At 41.0% G+C, this 20,224-nt stretch overlaps 2 protein-coding genes across 7 annotated transcripts in view; both read right to left on the minus strand.

Moving 5' to 3' along the window:
- The window catches only part of LOC128205452 (uncharacterized), a 68,439-nt gene that overhangs the window by 42,419 nt on the left and 5,796 nt on the right, over window positions 1–20,224 (minus strand). For 4 of the 6 annotated variants that reach the window (XM_052907088.1, XM_052907090.1, XM_052907089.1 and 1 more), the window contains exons 2-4: window positions 12,119–12,655; window positions 2,936–3,019; window positions 228–400 (exon numbers count right to left, since the gene is read on the minus strand). In XM_052907088.1, the coding sequence (XP_052763048.1) occupies window positions 228–400; window positions 2,936–3,019; window positions 12,119–12,580 (719 nt within the window). In that variant the 5' untranslated portion in view covers window positions 12,581–12,655. Of the gene's footprint in view, window positions 1–227; window positions 401–2,751; window positions 2,766–2,935; window positions 3,020–12,118; window positions 12,656–12,832; window positions 13,007–20,224 lie in introns of those variants that run through there. The other 2 variants (XM_052907087.1, XM_052907092.1) reach the window with 2 other exon arrangements.
- Window positions 14,564–16,981, minus strand: LOC128204322 (uncharacterized). Its single transcript, XM_052905734.1, has one exon. The coding sequence runs from the start codon at window positions 16,979–16,981 to the stop codon at window positions 14,564–14,566; it is 2,418 nt and encodes an 805-aa protein (XP_052761694.1).

A 20,224-nucleotide genomic window follows, 5' to 3' on the forward strand; every position in this document is an offset into this window, starting at 1 on the left:
ATGCAGGGTTGAGAAAGTCTCTGTTATTTTTTATCAACCCATGTACAGGTCCACCTCATAAGGCTATTCATTTATGCCCTACCAGGGGCGGTTTCTGAGGATCTCCAATAAAGTTCACCAGGTATGGTTTCAGACAAGAAGACTGTTGCAAAGTTCTATTAACTACTAGATTTCATCACAAAAGAAGAAAACTTAAAGAGAAAATTGGAGTAACAAAAATAACATACTGAGGTTGTGAGCTCCTTTCACACCCATAACAGAGGCCCATGCGGATACATCCGGAGCAGAAGCCTGGGAAGTTGTGGACAGCTTGTCGCTTCTCTGTCTGTGACAGGATCCGCTTGTGCAGCAGCAACGTGCCCACGATCTGGAAGTATGTCTTCGGACCAACCAAGATTTCCTGTAAAAATTAATAAACATGTGGACAACAATCTGTCTGTAACATACATGTACATACTCAATATTTTAATACCTTTAAAACATTATATTCTTTGCCATGTACCCATGTACAAGTACTTTGAACAATCCTTTAAATATTCAATGGGATTAACAGCCCCCTTATGCAATTTGACAGAACTAGACAGTCATGTCCTATAAAGATCCATCATCAGATATCAAAAACTAACCCATTCCATTACACTCCACACCTATGACGGACCAATGCTGTTATATGCTGTAACCACAACTGACCCATTTTGCTACAAACATTATACACGACAGACCCATTCCACTACACTTCATACCAGTGATTAACCAATTCTGTGACACACCAAACCCACAAACAACCATTACCATTACCCCCAAGTATAAATACAACCTACCATTCCATTACACGCCATATCCACAACTGACCCATTCCGTTACACTCGGTCACCAAGACTGACCCATTCCATATTCACATGACTGACCCATTCAATATACACATGACTGAATTATTCCATATACACATGACTGACCCATTCCATTACACTCTGTCCCCATGACTGACCCATTCCATATACACATAACTGACCAATTCCATATACACATGACTGAACCATTCCATTACACTCTGTACCCATGACTGACCCATTCCATATACACATGACTGACCAATTCCATATACACATGACTGACACATTCCATTACACTCTGTCCACATGACTGACCCATTCCATACACACATGACTGAATAATTCCATATACACATGACTGACCCATTCCATTACACTCCGTCCCCATTACTGACCCATTCCATACACACATGACTGAATAATTCCATATACACATGACTGACCCATTCCATTTCACTCCGTCCCCATGACTAACAAATTCCATAAACACATGACTGAATAATTCCATATACACATGACTGACCCATTCCATTACACTCCGTCCCCGTGACTGACCCATTCCATATACACATGACTGACCCATTCCATTACACTCCGTCCCCATGACTGAAAAATTCCCAATTCCATAAACACATGACTGACCCATTCCATTACACTCCGTCCCCATGACAGACCAATTCCATAAACACATGACTGACCCATTCCATTACATTCCGTCCCCATGACTGACCAATTCCATAAACACATGACTGACCCATTCCATTACACTCTGTCCCCATGACTGACCAATTCCATATACACATGAGTGACCCATTCCATTACACTACATCCCCATGACTGGCCCATTCAATATACACATGAGTGACCCATTCCATTACACTACATACCCATGACTGGCCCATTCAATATACACATGAGTGACCCATTCCATTACACTACATCCCCATGACTGGCCCATTAAATATACACATGAGTGACCCATTCCATTACACTACATCCCCATGACTGGCCCATTAAATATACACATGAGTGACCCATTCCATTACACTACATCCCCATGACTGCCCAATAAATATACACATGAGTGACCCATTCCATTACACTACATCCCCATGACTGGCCCATTAAATATACACATGAGTGACCCATTCCATTACACTACATCCCCATGACTGGCCCATTAAATATACACATGAGTGACCCATTCCATTACACTACATCCCCATGACTGGCCCATTAAATATACACATGAGTGACCCATTCCATTACACTACATTCCCATGACTGGCCCATTAAATATACACATGAGTGACCCATTCCATTACACTACATACCCATGACTGGCCCATTAAATATACACATGAGTGACCCATTCCATTACACTACATACCCATGACTGGCCCATTAAATATACACATGAGTGACCCATTCCATTACACTACATACCCATGCCTGGCCCATTCCATATACACATGAGTGACCCATTCCATTACACTACATCCCCATGACTGGCCCATTAAATATACACATGAGTGACCCATTCCATTACACTACATACCCATGACTGGCCCATTCAATATACACATGACTGACCCATTCCATTTCACTCAAACCCACAATTGACCCATTTTTTTACACTCATGCCAATGACTGATTGAGGGGGAGGGGGCATAGGGCAGATACTGATGGGGTCCTGAATGAAACCTACATATTCACAGACAGGAGTTTACATACCTGTCTGAGGTAGGATATAGAGGGGGCGTAGGGCAGATACTGAAGGCTCTCCTTAACAAACCAAATATATTCACACACAAGGGAATACATATCTGTCTGAGGAAGGAGAGGGAGGGGGTGCAGGGCAGATACTGAAGGGTCTCTTGAAAAATTCCAACATATTCACATACAGGGGAGTATAAACCTGTCTGAGGAAGGAGAGGGTGGGCGCGTAGGACAGATACTGAAGGGTCTCTTGAAAAATTCCAACATATTCACATACAGGGGAGTACAAACCTGTCTGAGGAAGGAGAGGGTGGGCGCGTAGGACAGAAACTAACGGATCTTCATAACAAACCCAACATATTCACATACAGGAAAATACAAACCTGTCTGAGGAAGGAGAGGGAGGGGGCATAGGGCAGATACTGAAGGCTCTCTTGAACAAACCCGACATCTTTAACATCAAACTCCTGAAATACAACAGAAAATTACATTTTTTTTGTTTATTCATGGCAAAACATTTTTTAACATACTTATATATCGAACAATAATAACCTGCAAAAAGGAAAATGGTCATGATTAATTAGAGAGTAATATTAAAGGGAAGCTAGTGTTAGACTGTACTGGACAAATTTCTGTTGTTGTTTTTCTCTTTGCGTAAGATTCTTACAATCCAAGACGATCATGGCGACTTCAAATGTAAGGGAAGTAACTGCTCATTGAGCAGTGGAGATACTTTATGCAAGAGGGACAACTCTTAAATGATTTACTAGTGCAAAACACTACATTTAATCTCATTATATTTTCTATTGATAGTAACTTTTGTTCTGTATAACTTTCATGAATTTTATAAAACAGTAACAAGAACAATTCATCATGTAACATTATGTGCAAACACTTATGTTTTATAAGTGTGTATACAATGTAACAAAATTAGCATCTCTTATAGATAAAGTGTGTGTATGTACACCTTAACATGTATAAACTAGATTTTAAAGCGATACAAGTACTTGTTACAGAGTACTTAAAACTGTTTAACTATATTTTGATCAAACACAGCTAGATTGATTGTGGACTAAATCTTAAAGCCTTGATACTTCAAGTGTTTGACTTTTGATATCAATTTTGTACCAAAATGGCTTAAAATACATTTGAAGATAATCCATGAAAACTGGTCCGTTTTTCGAAATTCAAATTGTACCAATTCATTAATTTTTATTGCATGATTTATTAAGGTAGTAAGACCCTAACGGGCATTATTTCAAACTATGATCAGCATGATATTTTTTTTTAATGTTTATCATTTCATGGATTCAAAAACAAAATTTAAAGTCAAATTTACAGTCAAATAACAGTTTTATTTAACATTAAATTACCCTACCCCCATTTCAGGTTTTTTTTATTAAAACGAGATCACAATAGAGACATTTTTGTGATTATTTGGTATCAGAAAAATAAGAATTTTCTGAATGTTTGCTTTCAGATGTAATACAGTTGTGATCGCATCATCAACAAATATGATCGAACTCTACTGCCATGTGGTAATTTGATTTTAACGTACCGTTTTTACCGCGTCAAATTAGAATATCGACTATCAAAACAACATGAGATAAAGGATATTTCTAGAAGGAAGTTCCAAAAAGACCTTTTCTTTATAAATAATTGATATTAACCTTTTGGGAACAATATGCTAAAGAATCAAAATATGTTACCGTCTCGTTTGAAAAATAAAATAAAAACAGAGTTTGAAATTCCCTACCACTTATTTCAGCAGTGCTTGCAGGTCATAAACTATTCAAAGAAGCTAATATGTATGTGTAGAAATGTTATTTATTAATTTTTAATGAAAATATAATAAAAACTTTTGTAAAAGTTTAAAGCTAATGAAAACAAAGAAGAAGAAAATATTAGTGCTTCTGGGTGGATTAGAACCACTATCTTGAAACCCTCGAAAGATTTGTAGTCCTGTGCTGAACAAGACTAGTATTAGACTAAAGCATTAAAATTGAAGACGTTTTCATTAAGGGTGTGCTACCTTTATTTGAAATACATGTACGTATTTACACGTGAATGGACGGACGATTTTGATCTAACAAACACTTGAACTGCATGTTATATGTCGTTAATTCCATGAGTTTATCATAAAATAAATCATTGAAAATATTACAGATGGTCATTCAAAGAAAAAAAATCTCGAATCCGACATATGCTAAATCAATTATTAAACGTTTATTTAACATTTATAATGGCCATAATGCAAAGTATCTATTTTCAATTCAGATTTCTCTACCTGTAAAATAGCCTTTAAAACATATATGCAATCAATAAAACATTAATGCATGTTTGCCAAATTTCAGTACTTTCGCTTATTCAAGCTTAGAAAGTCATTAAGTAAACTCACATAATATAAATAGAAGTTTATTTAGATGCATAAGGCCGAATTGCATTTAAATTAACTGTCTTATCTACAGGCAATATTGAAATGTTTGCTTTGATAACTTCTATTTGATAATAAGGGCAATATTCGACCTTTTGACACGCTAGTTTTCCTTCTTAATAGATGTTTATATAAATCTAAATGAAATGTTTGAAAAGCTTAATACATCTTCATCATACGCGTGCATTTCGCTTTCAAATAATGTAATACATTTTATATTCCATTTGCGTTCCTGGAGACGAGCGAGGGCTGTCTGTGTTTCCAGGGGTTTAATAACCCTGAGGTATTGTGTAGATGATGAATTTGTGGAATGAGAGTCAATATGTTTTCACTTTTTAAACATACGCATACACTAGCGGATCAAGAGGGGCAGCGAACCCGGCTCGCGCCCCCTCTAAAATCTTCCAAGTTGTTTTTTTTATTTCAGTATGGGAGACAAAAAGGTAATAAGATATGCTAAAAGTGCACCTTTCCGAGTACAGATTGTTATATTTTTCTTGAGGGAATAACCTTAACCGCCATGCAAATATATGCCATATACTTTCGGTTCTGAGGTGGGGGCGCATGGCAAAAGGTTGCACCCCTAAGTTACACCCCCACTAACGTCAATGCCTGGAACCGCCCTGTGCATATACCAGCCCTCTGAATAAATAGCTCTTTCGTTTGTTTGTTGATAGAGATCTCCAACTGTTGAATACTAATTAAAGCTCAGACCATGAACTAGTCGTACATGTACCCAGATGTAAGAGCTGATCACACGTTTTTCCGTCTCCGGATTCCTGACCAACTTGGATTAAAATTTCATCTTTTTATCATGAAAATTATAATTCTGACGGACATTCTTGTCGAAATTAGTATAAACTTATTTATTTATTTAACAACGATTGTGAAACAAGTTACAACATTATATTAATCACTCTCGTTGGCACGATTTTACGCGAGAATGTGGTCTTGTGTTGTGGGGGGAACCGGATCACCCGGAGAAAACCCACATGTCGGTCGAAATTAACACGTTCAAGCCCGCAAGCCCGCAAGCTCGCAAGCCCTGCACTGGTAAATGACTTCGGGGCTTACTCAAATTCTGAATATTTAATAGCAAATCTGTTAGAATTCGGGCTTGTTCATCCAAAAACCCGATGAATTATTACAGAATCTATAAGCATAGAGGTATGCCAGAGTTTGCCATAAATGGTCCTTCAAAGCTCCAAATTCCATTAAAAGGTGGCAATGACAGAATATACTTGAATCTGTATAATTTAGCCATTCATTATGAAATAAAGAAGGTACACACCGACCTTAAAAGATGGTTCGCTGAAAAGGTTCGGCAATTAAATACAAACAAGGAAAGGTTGCAGATAAACGTTAACATTGCATTACTGGCTTTCAAGCAAACGTTCTAGTATGTAAGGCACATATCAATGGGTTAAAGCGAGAACGGTTTTTCTGATTCTTTATATAATGCCACTTAGAACATTTGTGCTTTCACCCCTCGACATTTACGTTTGCTTACCAATGGGATCAAACCTTGTTTCAATATTGATAGTTGCATATCATGGATGCGATAGAGCAAATATTCGCTGACACCCACGGTCTGCCTTCAAACACTTGAAATTAATGGATATACGACAGGTCTGGCAGACAATGCTTTCACTTGGGTGTCATGATTAGCCTGTCCTTTAAATATAGCCCTACCTTAACAGGAAGAACTACCATCGAACTTCCAAAATGCTTCATGCGATTTTGAGTATGTAAGATACATCGTCATGAAGTTCTGAGTCATGGCAACGAGTAAGGAACTCAGCTAAACGACTAAAGGCCATAGTAACGAGCTACTTAAGCCATGGTTAAACACTTCTTAGTCAGATATCTTGCCGTGGCGTCGCGATTCTGTCTCGGATACAATGACCTTGGCCTCGAGATTCTCAGTCAGATATTCCCCGTCAGATATTCTACGTCTGATATTAAACATTGGTTACACGATTCTACGTCAGATATCAAACATTGGTAACACGATTCTCCGTCAGATATTAAACATTGGTTACACGATTGTACGTCTGATATTAAACATTGGTTACACGATTGTACGTCATATATTAAACATTGGTTACACGATTCTACGTCAGATATTAAACATTGGTTACACGATTCTACGTCAGATATCAAACATTGGTTACACGATTCTCTGTCAGATATTAAACATTGGTAACACGATTGGACGTCATATATTAAACATTGGTTACACGATTGTACGTCAGATATTAAACATTGGTTACACGATTCTACGTCAGATATTAAACATTGGTTACACGATTCTACGTCAGATATTAAACATTGGTAACACGATTCTACGTCAGATATTAAACATTGGTTACACGATTCTACGTCATACATTAATTCTTGGCTACACGATACTATGCCTTGGCTACTAACGTCTACGTCAGAGGCGTAAAGCCGTGGCTTCACTATTCTACGTCAGATATTAAACATTGGTTACACGATTCTACGTCAGATATTAAACCTTGGTTACACGATTCTACGTCAGATATTAAACATTGGTTACACGATTCTACGTCATACATTAATTCTTGGCTACACGCTACTATGCCTTGGCTACTAACGTCTACGTCAGAGGCGTAAAGCCGTGGCTACACTATTCAACGTCAGATATTAAACATTGCCTTCATGATTCTACGTCAGCTACAAAGTCTTGGCTAGTACCTTTTTCTACACTGCAACGTCATTTACAACACGATTTTACGTCAGAGATAAAGTCAGGGCCACACGAGTGTACGTAAGAGATTCAGCCATGGCTACATGATTCTTCGTCAGAGATTCATCCATGGCTACGCGACTCTACGTCAGGGATTTAGCCATGACTACACGATTCTACGTCAGATAGAAAGCCATGGCTACACGATTCTACGTCAGAGATTAAGACATGGCTACATGAGTCTACGTCAGATATTAAGCCATGGCCACACGATTCTACGTCAGATATTAAGCTATGTCTACAAGATTCTACGTCAGATATAAAGCCATGGCTACACGATTCTACGTCAGATATCAAGCCATGGCTACACGATTCTACGTCAGAAATTAAGCCAAGTTTACACGATTCTACGTCAGATATTAAGCCAAGTCTACACGATTCTATGTCAGATATTAAGCCATGGCTACACGATTCTATGTCAGATATTAAGCCATGTCTACAAGATTCTACGTCAGATATTTAGCCATGTCTACACGATTCTACGTCAGACAATATCTTATCAACGAGTGTACAACAAAATATCATATGTTCCAGGATTTAGCTACTATTACGGGAGTGTCTAACATTTATCTAAATTGCCGAATAAAGGTATTAGCTTTTCAACTCGTTATTTCTGAGTGGTAATAATATATATTTCATAATATATCAAAAGCTACACGAGTCAACGTTAGATACTGAAACGTGGCTGCACGGTTCTACGTTAGATAGAAGCCGTGGCTACGCGGTTTTAATTAAGGCAGATTATAAGCAGTGTCAACAAGGTTTTAAGTAAAATATAAAGGCGCGGCCACACGATATTCTTCTTCAGATATGTAGTAGTGACTATGTGATTACTAAACCGTGACAATGTGATACTACGGCAGATTCTAAGGTGTTTCTAAGATACTAGGAATCGTAGGTACACGAGTAAAGGGAATACAAGGCCATGGCGTCGCGATTCTAAGTCAGTATACTAGACTTGGCTTCGCGATTATACGTCAGATACTAGGCTTTGGCTACGCGCTTATACGTTCGATACTAGGCTTTGGCTACGCGCTAATACGTTAAATACTAGGCTTTGGCTACTCGCGATTTCGTCAGATACAAGGCTTTGGCAACGCGCTAATACGTTAGATACTAGGCATTGGCTATGCGAATATACGTCAGTTACTAGGCATTGGCTTCGCGAATATACGTCAGATACTAGTCTTTGGCTACGCGAATATAAGTCAGATACAAGGCCTTGGCTACGCGAATATACGTCAGAAACAAGTCTTTGGCCACGCGAATAAACGGCAGATACTAGGCTTTCGTTACGCGCTAATACATTAAATACTAGGCTTTGGCTACGCGCTAATACATAAGATACTAGGCTTTGACTGCACGCGAATACGTCAGATACTAGGCTTTGGCTACGCGCGAATACGTCAGATACTAGGCTTTGGCTACCCGCAAATACGTCAGATACTAGGCTTTGGCTACGCGCGAATACGTCAGATACTAGGCTTTGGCTTCGCGCGAAAAAGTCAGATACTAGGGTTTGGCTTCGCGCGAATACTTCAGATACTAGGCTTTGGCGCAAATACGTCAGATACTAGGCTTTGGGTACGCGCACATATGTCAGATACTAGGCTTTGGCTACGCGCGAATATGTCAGATACTAGGCTTTGGCTACGCGCGAATACGTTCGATACTAGGCTTTGGCTTCGCGCGAATACGTCAGATACTAGGCTTTGGCGCGAATACGTCAGATACTAGGCTTTGGCTTCGCGCTAATACATTAGATACTAGGCATTGGCTACGCGCTAAAACGTTAGATACTAGGCTTTGGCTACGCGCTAATTCGTCAGACACTAGACTTTGGCTACGCGCTAAAACGTTAGATACTAGGCTTTGGCTACGCGCTAATACGTCAGACACTAGACTTTGGCTACGCGCTAATACATTAGATACTAGGCTTTGGCTACGCGCTAATACGTTAGATACCAGACTTTGGCTTCGCGCTAATACATTAGATACTAGGCTTTGGCTAGGCGCGAATACGTCAGATACTAGGCTTTGGCTTCGCGCTAATACATTAGATACTAGGCTTTGGCTTCGCGCTAATACATTAGATACTAGGCTTTGGCTACGCGCGAATACGTTAGATACCAGGCTTTGGCTACGCGCTAATACTTTAGATACTAGGGTTTGGCTACGCGCGATTACGTCAGATACTAGGCTTTGGCTGCGCGCTAATACATTAGATACTAGGCTTTGGCTGCGCGATATAACGTCAGATACTAGTCTTTGGCTACTCGAATATACTTATAATACTAGGCTTTGACTACGCGAGTATACGTCAGATACTAGTGTTTGGCTACGCAAATACACGTCAGATACTAGGCCTTGGCTACGCGAATATACGTCAGATACTAGTCTTTGGCTACGCGAATAAACGTCAGATACAAAGCTTTGGCTGCGCGAATATACGTCAGATACAAGGCTTTGGCTACGCGAATATACGTCAGATACTAGTATTTGGCTACGCGAATATACGTCAGATACTAGGCTTTGGCTACGCGCGAATATACGTCAGATACTAGCTTTGTTGCTACTTAATTCTAAATCAGACACTACGATGTCGCTTCGAGATTATACGTCAGATACTTAGTACTAGGCTGTGCCTACTCAATGCTTAGTCAGATACTATGATGTGGCTACTTAATGCTTAGTCAGATACTAGGATGTGGCTACTTAATGCTTAGTCAGATACTAGGATGTGGCTACTTAATGCTTAGTCAGATACTAGGATGTGGCTACTTAATGCTTAGTCAGATACTATGATGTGGCTACTTAATGCTTAGTCAGATACTAGGATGTGGCTACTTAATGCTTAGTCAGATACTAGGATGTGGCTACTTAATGCTTAGTCAGATACTAGGATGTGGCTACTTAATGCTTAGTCAGATACTATGATGTGGCTACTTAATGCTTAGTCAGATACTATGATGTGGCTACTTAATGCTTAGTCAGATACTATGATGTGGCTACTTAATGCTTAGTCAGATACTATGATGTGGCTACTCAATTTTTAGTCAGATACTATGATGTGGCTAGGATGTGGCTACTTAATGCTTAGTCAGATACTTGGATGTGGCTACGAGATTATACGTCAGATACTAGGCTGTGTCTACTCAATTCGTAGTCAAATACTAGGATGTGGCAACTTAATGCTTAGTCAGATACTTGGTTTCGGCTACGCGATTGTACGTCAGATACTAGGATGTTGATGCGCATTTATACGCCAGATACTAGGCTGTGCTTGCTCGATTCTAGGTCAAATACTAGAATGTACCTGCTACGTGATTATACGTCAGATATTTAGCCTACATACATCAACGTCAGATACTGGCTAGCCTGTGGCAACGCGATTACAAGTCAGATACTGGGTGGTGGCTACGCGAATATACGTCAGATATTAGACCGTTGCTACTCAATTCCGTCGCAGCCACGATACACGAGAAACGGCTATTTCGTACGTGATACTGCTACATGTTTACAGTTTAGTTGAAATACTCTCTCGTGGCTGTATATACAGTGATGTCCTTTCGTGAAGATACATTGCGTCGTTTACGACGTCGTCGTCGTCGCCAAACAAAGCCTTGGTTACAAATTATCATTGTGTAACAATATTTTACACGTGATATTTTAACACCACATATAAAACCCGGTAGAATTTCCCATTTCTTATTTATGATTCAATTGTCAACACCTGCGTGCACATCATTGTCCACCATGCCAGACAATAGCACCACCTATTGTTCCGAGGACTCAGTTGTAATGTGACATGGATATATCATTAGCAAAACATCGGCGTTCCTGCTGAGCGCATAATCAAGTAATGATTTATTTATGTCTTATTCAAAAGCCTTGAGTGTATGATTCCAGCACGACCATGTACGCGATACATGAATGAGAACCAGAAAACGAGGTTGCGTACATGTAAAGTCATTGACCACATTCAGGGCAAATTGTTCAGAACCTTGTTTTATTCATCAACGCCATCAACGACATCGGTGTTATCTTTTAAAATTGAAACATTTGATGCCGTGTCAATATAATCAAATAAAGCAAGTACAAATGAAACATTCGTCTCAAATATTGTTAGGGCGACTGTAGATCACAAGTGTATCCATTAAACTTCCTGAATAGTATGTATATGAAAGTTTACAACGATGTCGTTAATGAGGTTGTTAACTTAAGCAAAGGTCTGAAAAATCGGGCCATAAAGTTTAAACTGTGTCTAACAATAAGTCGTTACCTTTTTCTTTAAAAGCAAACTATATACACAATTATATATTTTTACATTCGATATGTTTTACTGAATTTAAAGGTACATACCAATACTCGAGAATGGTTGACCGCTGGTCTGCTTCTCGCTCCGCCCTCCCCGTGCACAGGCGGGTGTTTGAGCGGCGGAAACGTCCTTGTCAGATCCGGTCGGGCAGGTGGAGGTGCCTTCGGGAGCCGCCACTCTATTGGCGTCTTAGCTTGACCGGTCTGTTGAACATTCCACTTGGCGCGGTATATCGCTTCCTGGAGCGTCGTGAACGTATCCAACTGGCGACCTAGTGCGTCCCTGAGGATTATCCGCGGGCACATGCCCCCGCTCGCCTCGGCGCCGCCCTCCTTTCCCCGTCCCCATGACAACGGACCCGCACTTCCGGTATTCGCTGTCGCCCCCTCCCCATCAGCGTCCCTCAACCGGTCAAGCGGACCGAGGTCTACGTTTACGCCATTGATTGTACGGAATATGTCCGGGAGTTTTGGATGGGTTCGTCCGTCCGTTTGTAACGTTGGCATTCTTTTGAAACGTTACTCCAAAATAAACTGTAGTCAAAACTATGTTGTTTCAACGTCATCAATTCCAATCATTTTCTAAAACGAAATTAACCATACATTTAATTTCTTACATTTTCTAAGCAATAACTTAGTTAACCTTACTATATTTTTGTAAATTGACGTGCTGTGCTTTTCAATAAAGTATGATATCTTTATATGTCTCCTTTTTATTATTAAATGAGTTTTTTCTTATTCTTGTTTAGAACAAACAACCTAATCTATACAGCAGCATCCATCGATCAAAACTGTAAAATCCACACACATGTGAACACGGCATGCAATAAAGATGATATCCGGCACTTCAGAAATCCTTTTAAATTCTTTGAGACTCTTTCAAGTTCATCCTTCTCCGTTAAATGAGAGTTCGATTACCTTATTTATTTGCATTTTCGAATCACAGGCATAACTTCTATATATACCCGCCCAGTTCGCTGTATGAATGGTTGAATACTTAGAGAAAACATGACGCATATCACAATTCAATTGTTTTATCAGCAATGTTACGATTGTTGTGTCGCCATTTTGTGAAAAAGATTAAGATTTGGGAAAAGAATTGCTTTAACTGACTCATTGCCTACAGTTAATACCTGAGATGCATTTCTTCAGTCAGGACAGCTTAAACGGGTGTAGTAAAAAAATAATGTAAACAAAATATACAGAGCATAATTATACAAGTTGAACTTGTATTAGATAAAAGAATATTACATGTAAGCTTCATTTCATTTGTCTACACATGTTCCAGAGATTTGTGCTCGTCTACCATTGGAAGAGTGGAGGAATTGACGGCTCAAATGATTCGCATTATCATCGTCATCGGCTTCGCGCAAAACACGTCACATTGACTTTGACCGTTCCAAACTGGGCATAACACGTAACCTTGACACATGCCTTTCTAGACTGTGCATAACACTTAACCTTGACACATGCCTTTCTAAACTGTGCATAACACGTAACCTTGACACAGGCCGTTCTAAACTGGGCATAACACGTAACCTTGACACATGCCTTTCTAAACTGTGCATAACACGTAACCTTGACACAGGCCGTTCTAAACTGGGCATAACACGTAACCTTGACACAGGCCGTTCTAAACTGGGCATAACACGTCACATTGACACTGGCCGTTCTAAACTGGGCATAACACGTAACCTTGACACAGGCCGTTCTAAACTGGGCATAACACGTCACATTGACACAGGCCGTTCTAAACTGGGCATAACACGTAACCTTGACACAGGCCGTTCTAAACTGGGCATAACACGTAACCTTGACACTGGCCGTTCTAGACTGGGCATAACACGTAACCTTGACACTGGCCGTTCTAAACTGGGCATAACACGTAACCTTGACACTGGCCGTTCTAAACTGGGCATAACACGTAACCTTGACACAGGCCGTTCTAAACTGGGCATAACACGTAACCTTGACACATGCCTTTCTAAACTGTGCATAACACGTAACCTTGACACAGGCCGTTCTAAACTGGGCATAACACGTAACCTTGACACAGGCCGTTCTAAACTGGGCATAACACGTAACCTTGACACTGGCCGTTCTAGACTGGGCATAACACGTCACATTGACTTTGACCGTTCCAAACTGGGCATAACACGTAACCTTGACACATGCCTTTCTAAACTGTGCATAACACGTAACCTTGACACAGGCCGTTCTAAACTGGGCATAACACGTAACCTTGACACATGCCTTTCTAAACTGTGCATAACACGTAACCTTGACACAGGCCGTTCTAAACTGGGCATAACACGTAACCTTGACACTGGCCGTTCTAAACTGGGCATAACACGTAACCTTGACACAGGCCGTTCTAAACTGGGCATAACACGTCACATTGACACAGGCCGTTCTAAACTGGGCATAACACGTAACCTTGACACAGGCCGTTCTAAACTGGGCATAACACGTAACCTTGACACAGGCCGTTCAAAACTGGGCATAACACGTAACCTTGACACTGGCCGTTCTAGACTGGGCATAACACGTAACCTTGACACTGGCCGTTCTAAACTGGGCATAACACGTAACCTTGACACTGGCCGTTCTAAACTGGGCATAACACGTAACCTTGACACAGGCCGTTCTAAACTGGGCATAACACGTAACCTTGACACATGCCTTTCTAAACTGTGCATAACACGTAACCTTGACACAGGCCGTTCTAAACTGGGCATAACACGTAACCTTGACACAGGCCGTTCTAAACTGGGCATAACACGTAACCTTGACACTGGCCGTTCTAGACTGGGCATAACACGTCACATTGACTTTGACCGTTCCAAACTGGGCATAACACGTAACCTTGACACATGCCTTTCTAAACTGTGCATAACACGTAACCTTGACACAGGCCGTTCTAAACTGGGCATAACACGTAACCTTGACACATGCCTTTCTAAACTGTGCATAACACGTAACCTTGACACAGGCCGTTCTAAACTGGGCATAACACGTAACCTTGACACAGGCCGTTCTAAACTGGGCATAACACGTCACATTGACACTGGCCGTTCTAAACTGGGCATAACACGTAACCTTGACACAGGCCGTTCTAAACTGGGCATAACACGTCACATTGACACAGGCCGTTCTAAACTGGGCATAACACGTAACCTTGACACAGGCCGTTCTAAACTGGGCATAACACGTAACCTTGACACTGGCCGTTCTAGACTGGGCATAACACGTAACCTTGACACTGGCCGTTCTAAACTGGGCATAACACGTAACCTTGACACTGGCCGTTCTAAACTGGGCATAACACGTAACCTTGACACAGGCCGTTCTAAACTGGGCATAACACGTAACCTTGACACATGCCTTTCTAAACTGTGCATAACACGTAACCTTGACACAGGCCGTTCTAAACTGGGCATAACACGTAACCTTGACACTGGCCGTTCTAGACTGGGCATAACACGTCACATTGACTTTGACCGTTCCAAACTGGGCATAACACGTAACCTTGACACATGCCTTTCTAAACTGTGCATTACACGTAACCTTGACACAGGCCGTTCTAAACTGGGCATAACACGTAACCTTGACACATGCCTTTCTAAACTGTGCATAACACGTAACCTTGACACAGGCCGTTCTAAACTGGGCATAACACGTAACCTTGACACAGGCCGTTCTAAACTGGGCATAACACGTCACATTGACACTGGCCGTTCTAAACTGGGCATAACACGTAACCTTGACACAGGCCGTTCTAAACTGGGCATAACACGTCACATTGACACAGGCCGTTCTAAACTGGGCATAACACGTAACCTTGACACAGGCCGTTCTAAACTGGGCATAACACGTAACCTTGACACTGGCCGTTCTAAACTGGGCATAACACGTAACCTTGACACTGGCCGTTCTAAACTGGGCATAACACGTAACCTTGACACTGGCCGTTCTAAACTGGGCATAACACGTAACCTTGACACAGGCCGTTCTAAACTGGGCATAACACGTAACCTTGACACATGCCTTTCTAAACTGTGCATAACACGTAACCTTGACACAGGCCGTTCTAAACTGGGCATAACACGTAACCTTGACACAGGCCGTTCTAAACTGGGCATAACACGTAACCTTGACACTGGCCGTTCTAGACTGGGCATAACACGTCACATTGACTTTGACCGTTCCAAACTGGGCATAACACGTAACCTTGACACATGCCTTTCTAAACTGTGCATAACACGTAACCTTGACACAGGCCGTTCTAAACTGGGCATAACACGTAACCTTGACACATGCCTTTCTAAACTGTGCATAACACGTAACCTTGACACAGGCCGTTCTAAACTGGGCATAACACGTAACCTTGACACTGGCCGTTCTAAACTGGGCATAACACGTAACCTTGACACAGGCCGTTCTAAACTGGGCATAACACGTCACATTGACACAGGCCGTTCTAAACTGGGCATAACACGTAACCTTGACACAGGCCGTTCTAAACTGGGCATAACACGTAACCTTGACACAGGCCGTTCTAAACTGGGCATAACACGTAACCTTGACACAGGCCGTTCTAAACTGGGCATAACACGTCACATTGACACTGGCCGTTCTAAACTGGGCATAACACGTAACCTTGACACAGGCCGTTCTAAACTGGGCATAACACGTCACATTGACACAGGCCGTTCTAAACTGGGCATAACACGTAACCTTGACACAGGCCGTTCTAAACTGGGCATAACACGTAACCTTGACACTGGCCGTTCTAGACTGGGCATAACACGTAACCTTGACACTGGCCGTTCTAGACTGGGCATAACACGTAACCTTGACACTGGCCGTTCTAACCTGGGCATAACACGTCACATTGACACTGGCCATTCTTAACCGGGCATAACACGTAACCTTGACACTGGCCGTTCTTAACCGCGCATAACACGTAACCTTGACACTGGCCGTTCTTAACCGCGCATAACACGTAACCTTGACACTGGCCGTTCTAAACCGGGCATAACACGTAACCTTGACACTGGCCGTTCTAAACTGCGCATAACACGTAACCTTGACACTGGCCGTTCTAGACTGGGCATAACACGTAACCTTGACACTGGCCGTTCTAAACTGTGCATAACACGTAACCTTGACACTGGCCGTTCTAGACTGTGCATAACACGTAACCTTGACACTGGCCGTTCTAAACTGTGCATATCACGTAACCTTGACACTGGCCGTTCTAAACTGTGCATAACACGTAACCTTGACACTGGTCGTTCTAGACTGTGCATAACACGTAACCTTGACACTGGCCGTTCTAAACTGTGCATAACACGTAACCTTAATGCTGGCCGCATAACACGTAACCTTGACACAGGCCGTTCTAAACTGGGCATAACACGTAACCTTGACGCTGGTCGTTCTAGACTGCGCATCACACGTAACCTTGACACTGGCCGTTCTAGATTGTGCATGACACGTAACCTTGACACTGGCCGTTCTAGACTGGGCATGACACGTAACCTTGACACTGGCCGTTCTAGACTGGGCATAACACGTCACATTGACACTGGCCGTTCTAGACTGGGCATAACACGTCACATTGACACTGGCCGTTCTAGACTGTGCATAACACGTAACCTTGACACTGGCCGTTCTAGACTGTGCATAACACGTAACCTTGACACTGGCCGTTCTAGACTGTGCATAACACGTAACCTTGACACTGGCCGTTCTAGACTGTGCATAACACGTAACCTTGACACTGGCCGTTCTAGACTGTGCATAACACGTAACCTTGACACTGGCCGTTCTAGACTGTGCATAACACGTAACCTTGACACTGGCCGTTCTAGACTGTGCATAACACGTAACCTTGACACTGGCCGTTCTTAACCGCGCACAACACGTAACCTTAACGCTGGCCGTTCTAGACTGTGCATAACACGCAACCTTGACATTGGCCGTTCTTAACCGCGCATAACACGTAACCTTAACGCTGGCCGTTCTAGACTGTGCATAACACGCAACCTTGACATTGGCCGTTCTTAACCGCGCATAACACGTAACCTTGACCCTGGCTGTTTCAAACCTAGGTTGACTGTGAAACGGATAGGCGGGAGTCATTTGTGGTATTTTTTATTTATATTTTAAATCGATATAATAATGACTACTGTACGTTGTTATCAGGCCTTTACTAAAATATATTTTATCCGACGCCAACGACAACGGCAAAGTTTCATTCGAAACTGATATTGCATGAATAAATGAAACGGTTCAGAAACCATACAGAAAACATGATCTGCATTATAAGTGCATATTGTTTATACTCATCATTTAATCAATATTTTTGAACGAAGAAACTATTTCCGGCATTTTGTTTTACTAAGACTGGAATCCAAAACAAACCGTAGTCAGCTGCGCCGTCCGAAAAATACACAACTAATCAACAGTATTTGAAGTGAAATGAGCGAAACGGAACAAATATTGAAAACTTTAAGTGATTGTATTTCAGTCTTGATTTGTTCATTGTACGCTCAGATAAAAAAAAACTGAAAGTTATTTCAGAATTGATTTCTAATTGTCAGAAGCTGCCTTTCGTCTAAATAACTTCAATCGAAAGTCTTTAGAGGCAACCTACGCGGATTACTGTATTAAAAGCCAGTTTGACATTTCTCGCTTTTCATCTCAATGTTTCGTAAAAAAGTTAATTTACTCTCACAAACAAGCTTTAGAAAATGTATATATCTTAATTAAAACTGCTTTCGACTTATCCAATGTATGCGTCGGCATGCACTCGTCTCAAAACGCCCAATGCAATTGACAAGCGTTCTAAAGGACTAAGCTTGAGAAGTTATTTAAATCTAATTAACTTAAGACGTATAAACCAGATATTGGAAGTTTAGAATACACCCAAATATAAAGAGTTCATTAAATAAGAAGCTCATGTTATAACTACTGTAATTGTAATATAAAAAAACTATTTACAGGAATATCGCGTCTAAAATATCCATTCCCTAAAATCCCTAGAGTGCTCTGGCAAATTAAGACTGTTGTGAAGTGCTGTACCCTTTGAAAACAAGAGCGTCGCTAGGCGGTGCACTTTACGCCCCAACGGAACACGCAATAACATATGACATTTGTATGATCCTATTTAAAAGGTTATCTAACTTGTTAAATGCATGCACAATACAATAATTTTCTTCAAATTTTGCCAATTGTTAAAACTATAGAGTGGACAGTGAACACGTAGCAAAAACTGCATTTAAAGATGAAATTGCAATTAATGGGCTGTAACTCAAGACGCTGAAGTAACCGTGGTCGTCATTATTGTACTACTCAGAGATACTGTACCAATATAACGTTATTACCAAATAACTTCGAGGTTGAGTGCACAAACATATTTCAGGGAAAATCTCCCGTTGTAATAGCTATCAGCCTCATTTGAGTGTTAGAGGCCATGAAAAAAGTCTTTGGTAGCACATTACTCCAATGGTATATTAATTTGTTCTTGTTTCTATTAAAACTCGCAAAACAACTTTTGAATCAATGCTGAGTCGAAATCGTGAACAAAATGATGCCAAATTAAGGGGGGGGGGGAGCAAATCGACAATTATTAGTCATATTTACGGGCCTTGCTATACGTGTGCGTAGTACTAACTGCGTACTGTCTCTGGGACACGTTTACGAAGCTTCATTTCATTATCTCGAATATACTTTCAGTTATGACCAAGGGTAACAAGAGCGCTTTCACAAAAGAACGCCCGTCCTTATTTAGGGCACCAAGTTTGGTAATAGTGGTTTACACCTTCTGGCCAAATTCAGTGTTGATTGGACAAAGGTTTCTAAATTTATTGAGCAAACTAGACCGATTTTAGGTTATTTATAATAAAAGGGCGATTACTCTTAAGTGACTCAATCGATATGGCTGGTTAATGAATATTTATAAGATATTATTTCTAAATACATTCAGACAAAATTGTGCGATGGTTGGACAAAGGCTTCTAAAGTTATTAATCAGACAAGACCATTTTTAGGTTATTTCAATACTTAAAGGGCGATAACTCCTAGAGTGACTCGAGCGATATTGCTGGTTATCGGACTTAACCGAGATATTATGCAATTATATAT

The sequence above is a fragment of the Mya arenaria genome, chromosome 10, assembly GCF_026914265.1.
Source record: "Mya arenaria isolate MELC-2E11 chromosome 10, ASM2691426v1".
In the NCBI taxonomy this organism is placed as follows: domain Eukaryota; kingdom Metazoa; phylum Mollusca; class Bivalvia; order Myida; family Myidae; genus Mya; species Mya arenaria.

Excerpts from the sequence above, each read along its gene's own strand:
- LOC128204322 (XM_052905734.1), bottom strand. The coding sequence starts at position 16,981 with ATGGCCAGTGTCAATGTGACGTGTTATGCCCAGGTTAGAACGGCCAGT.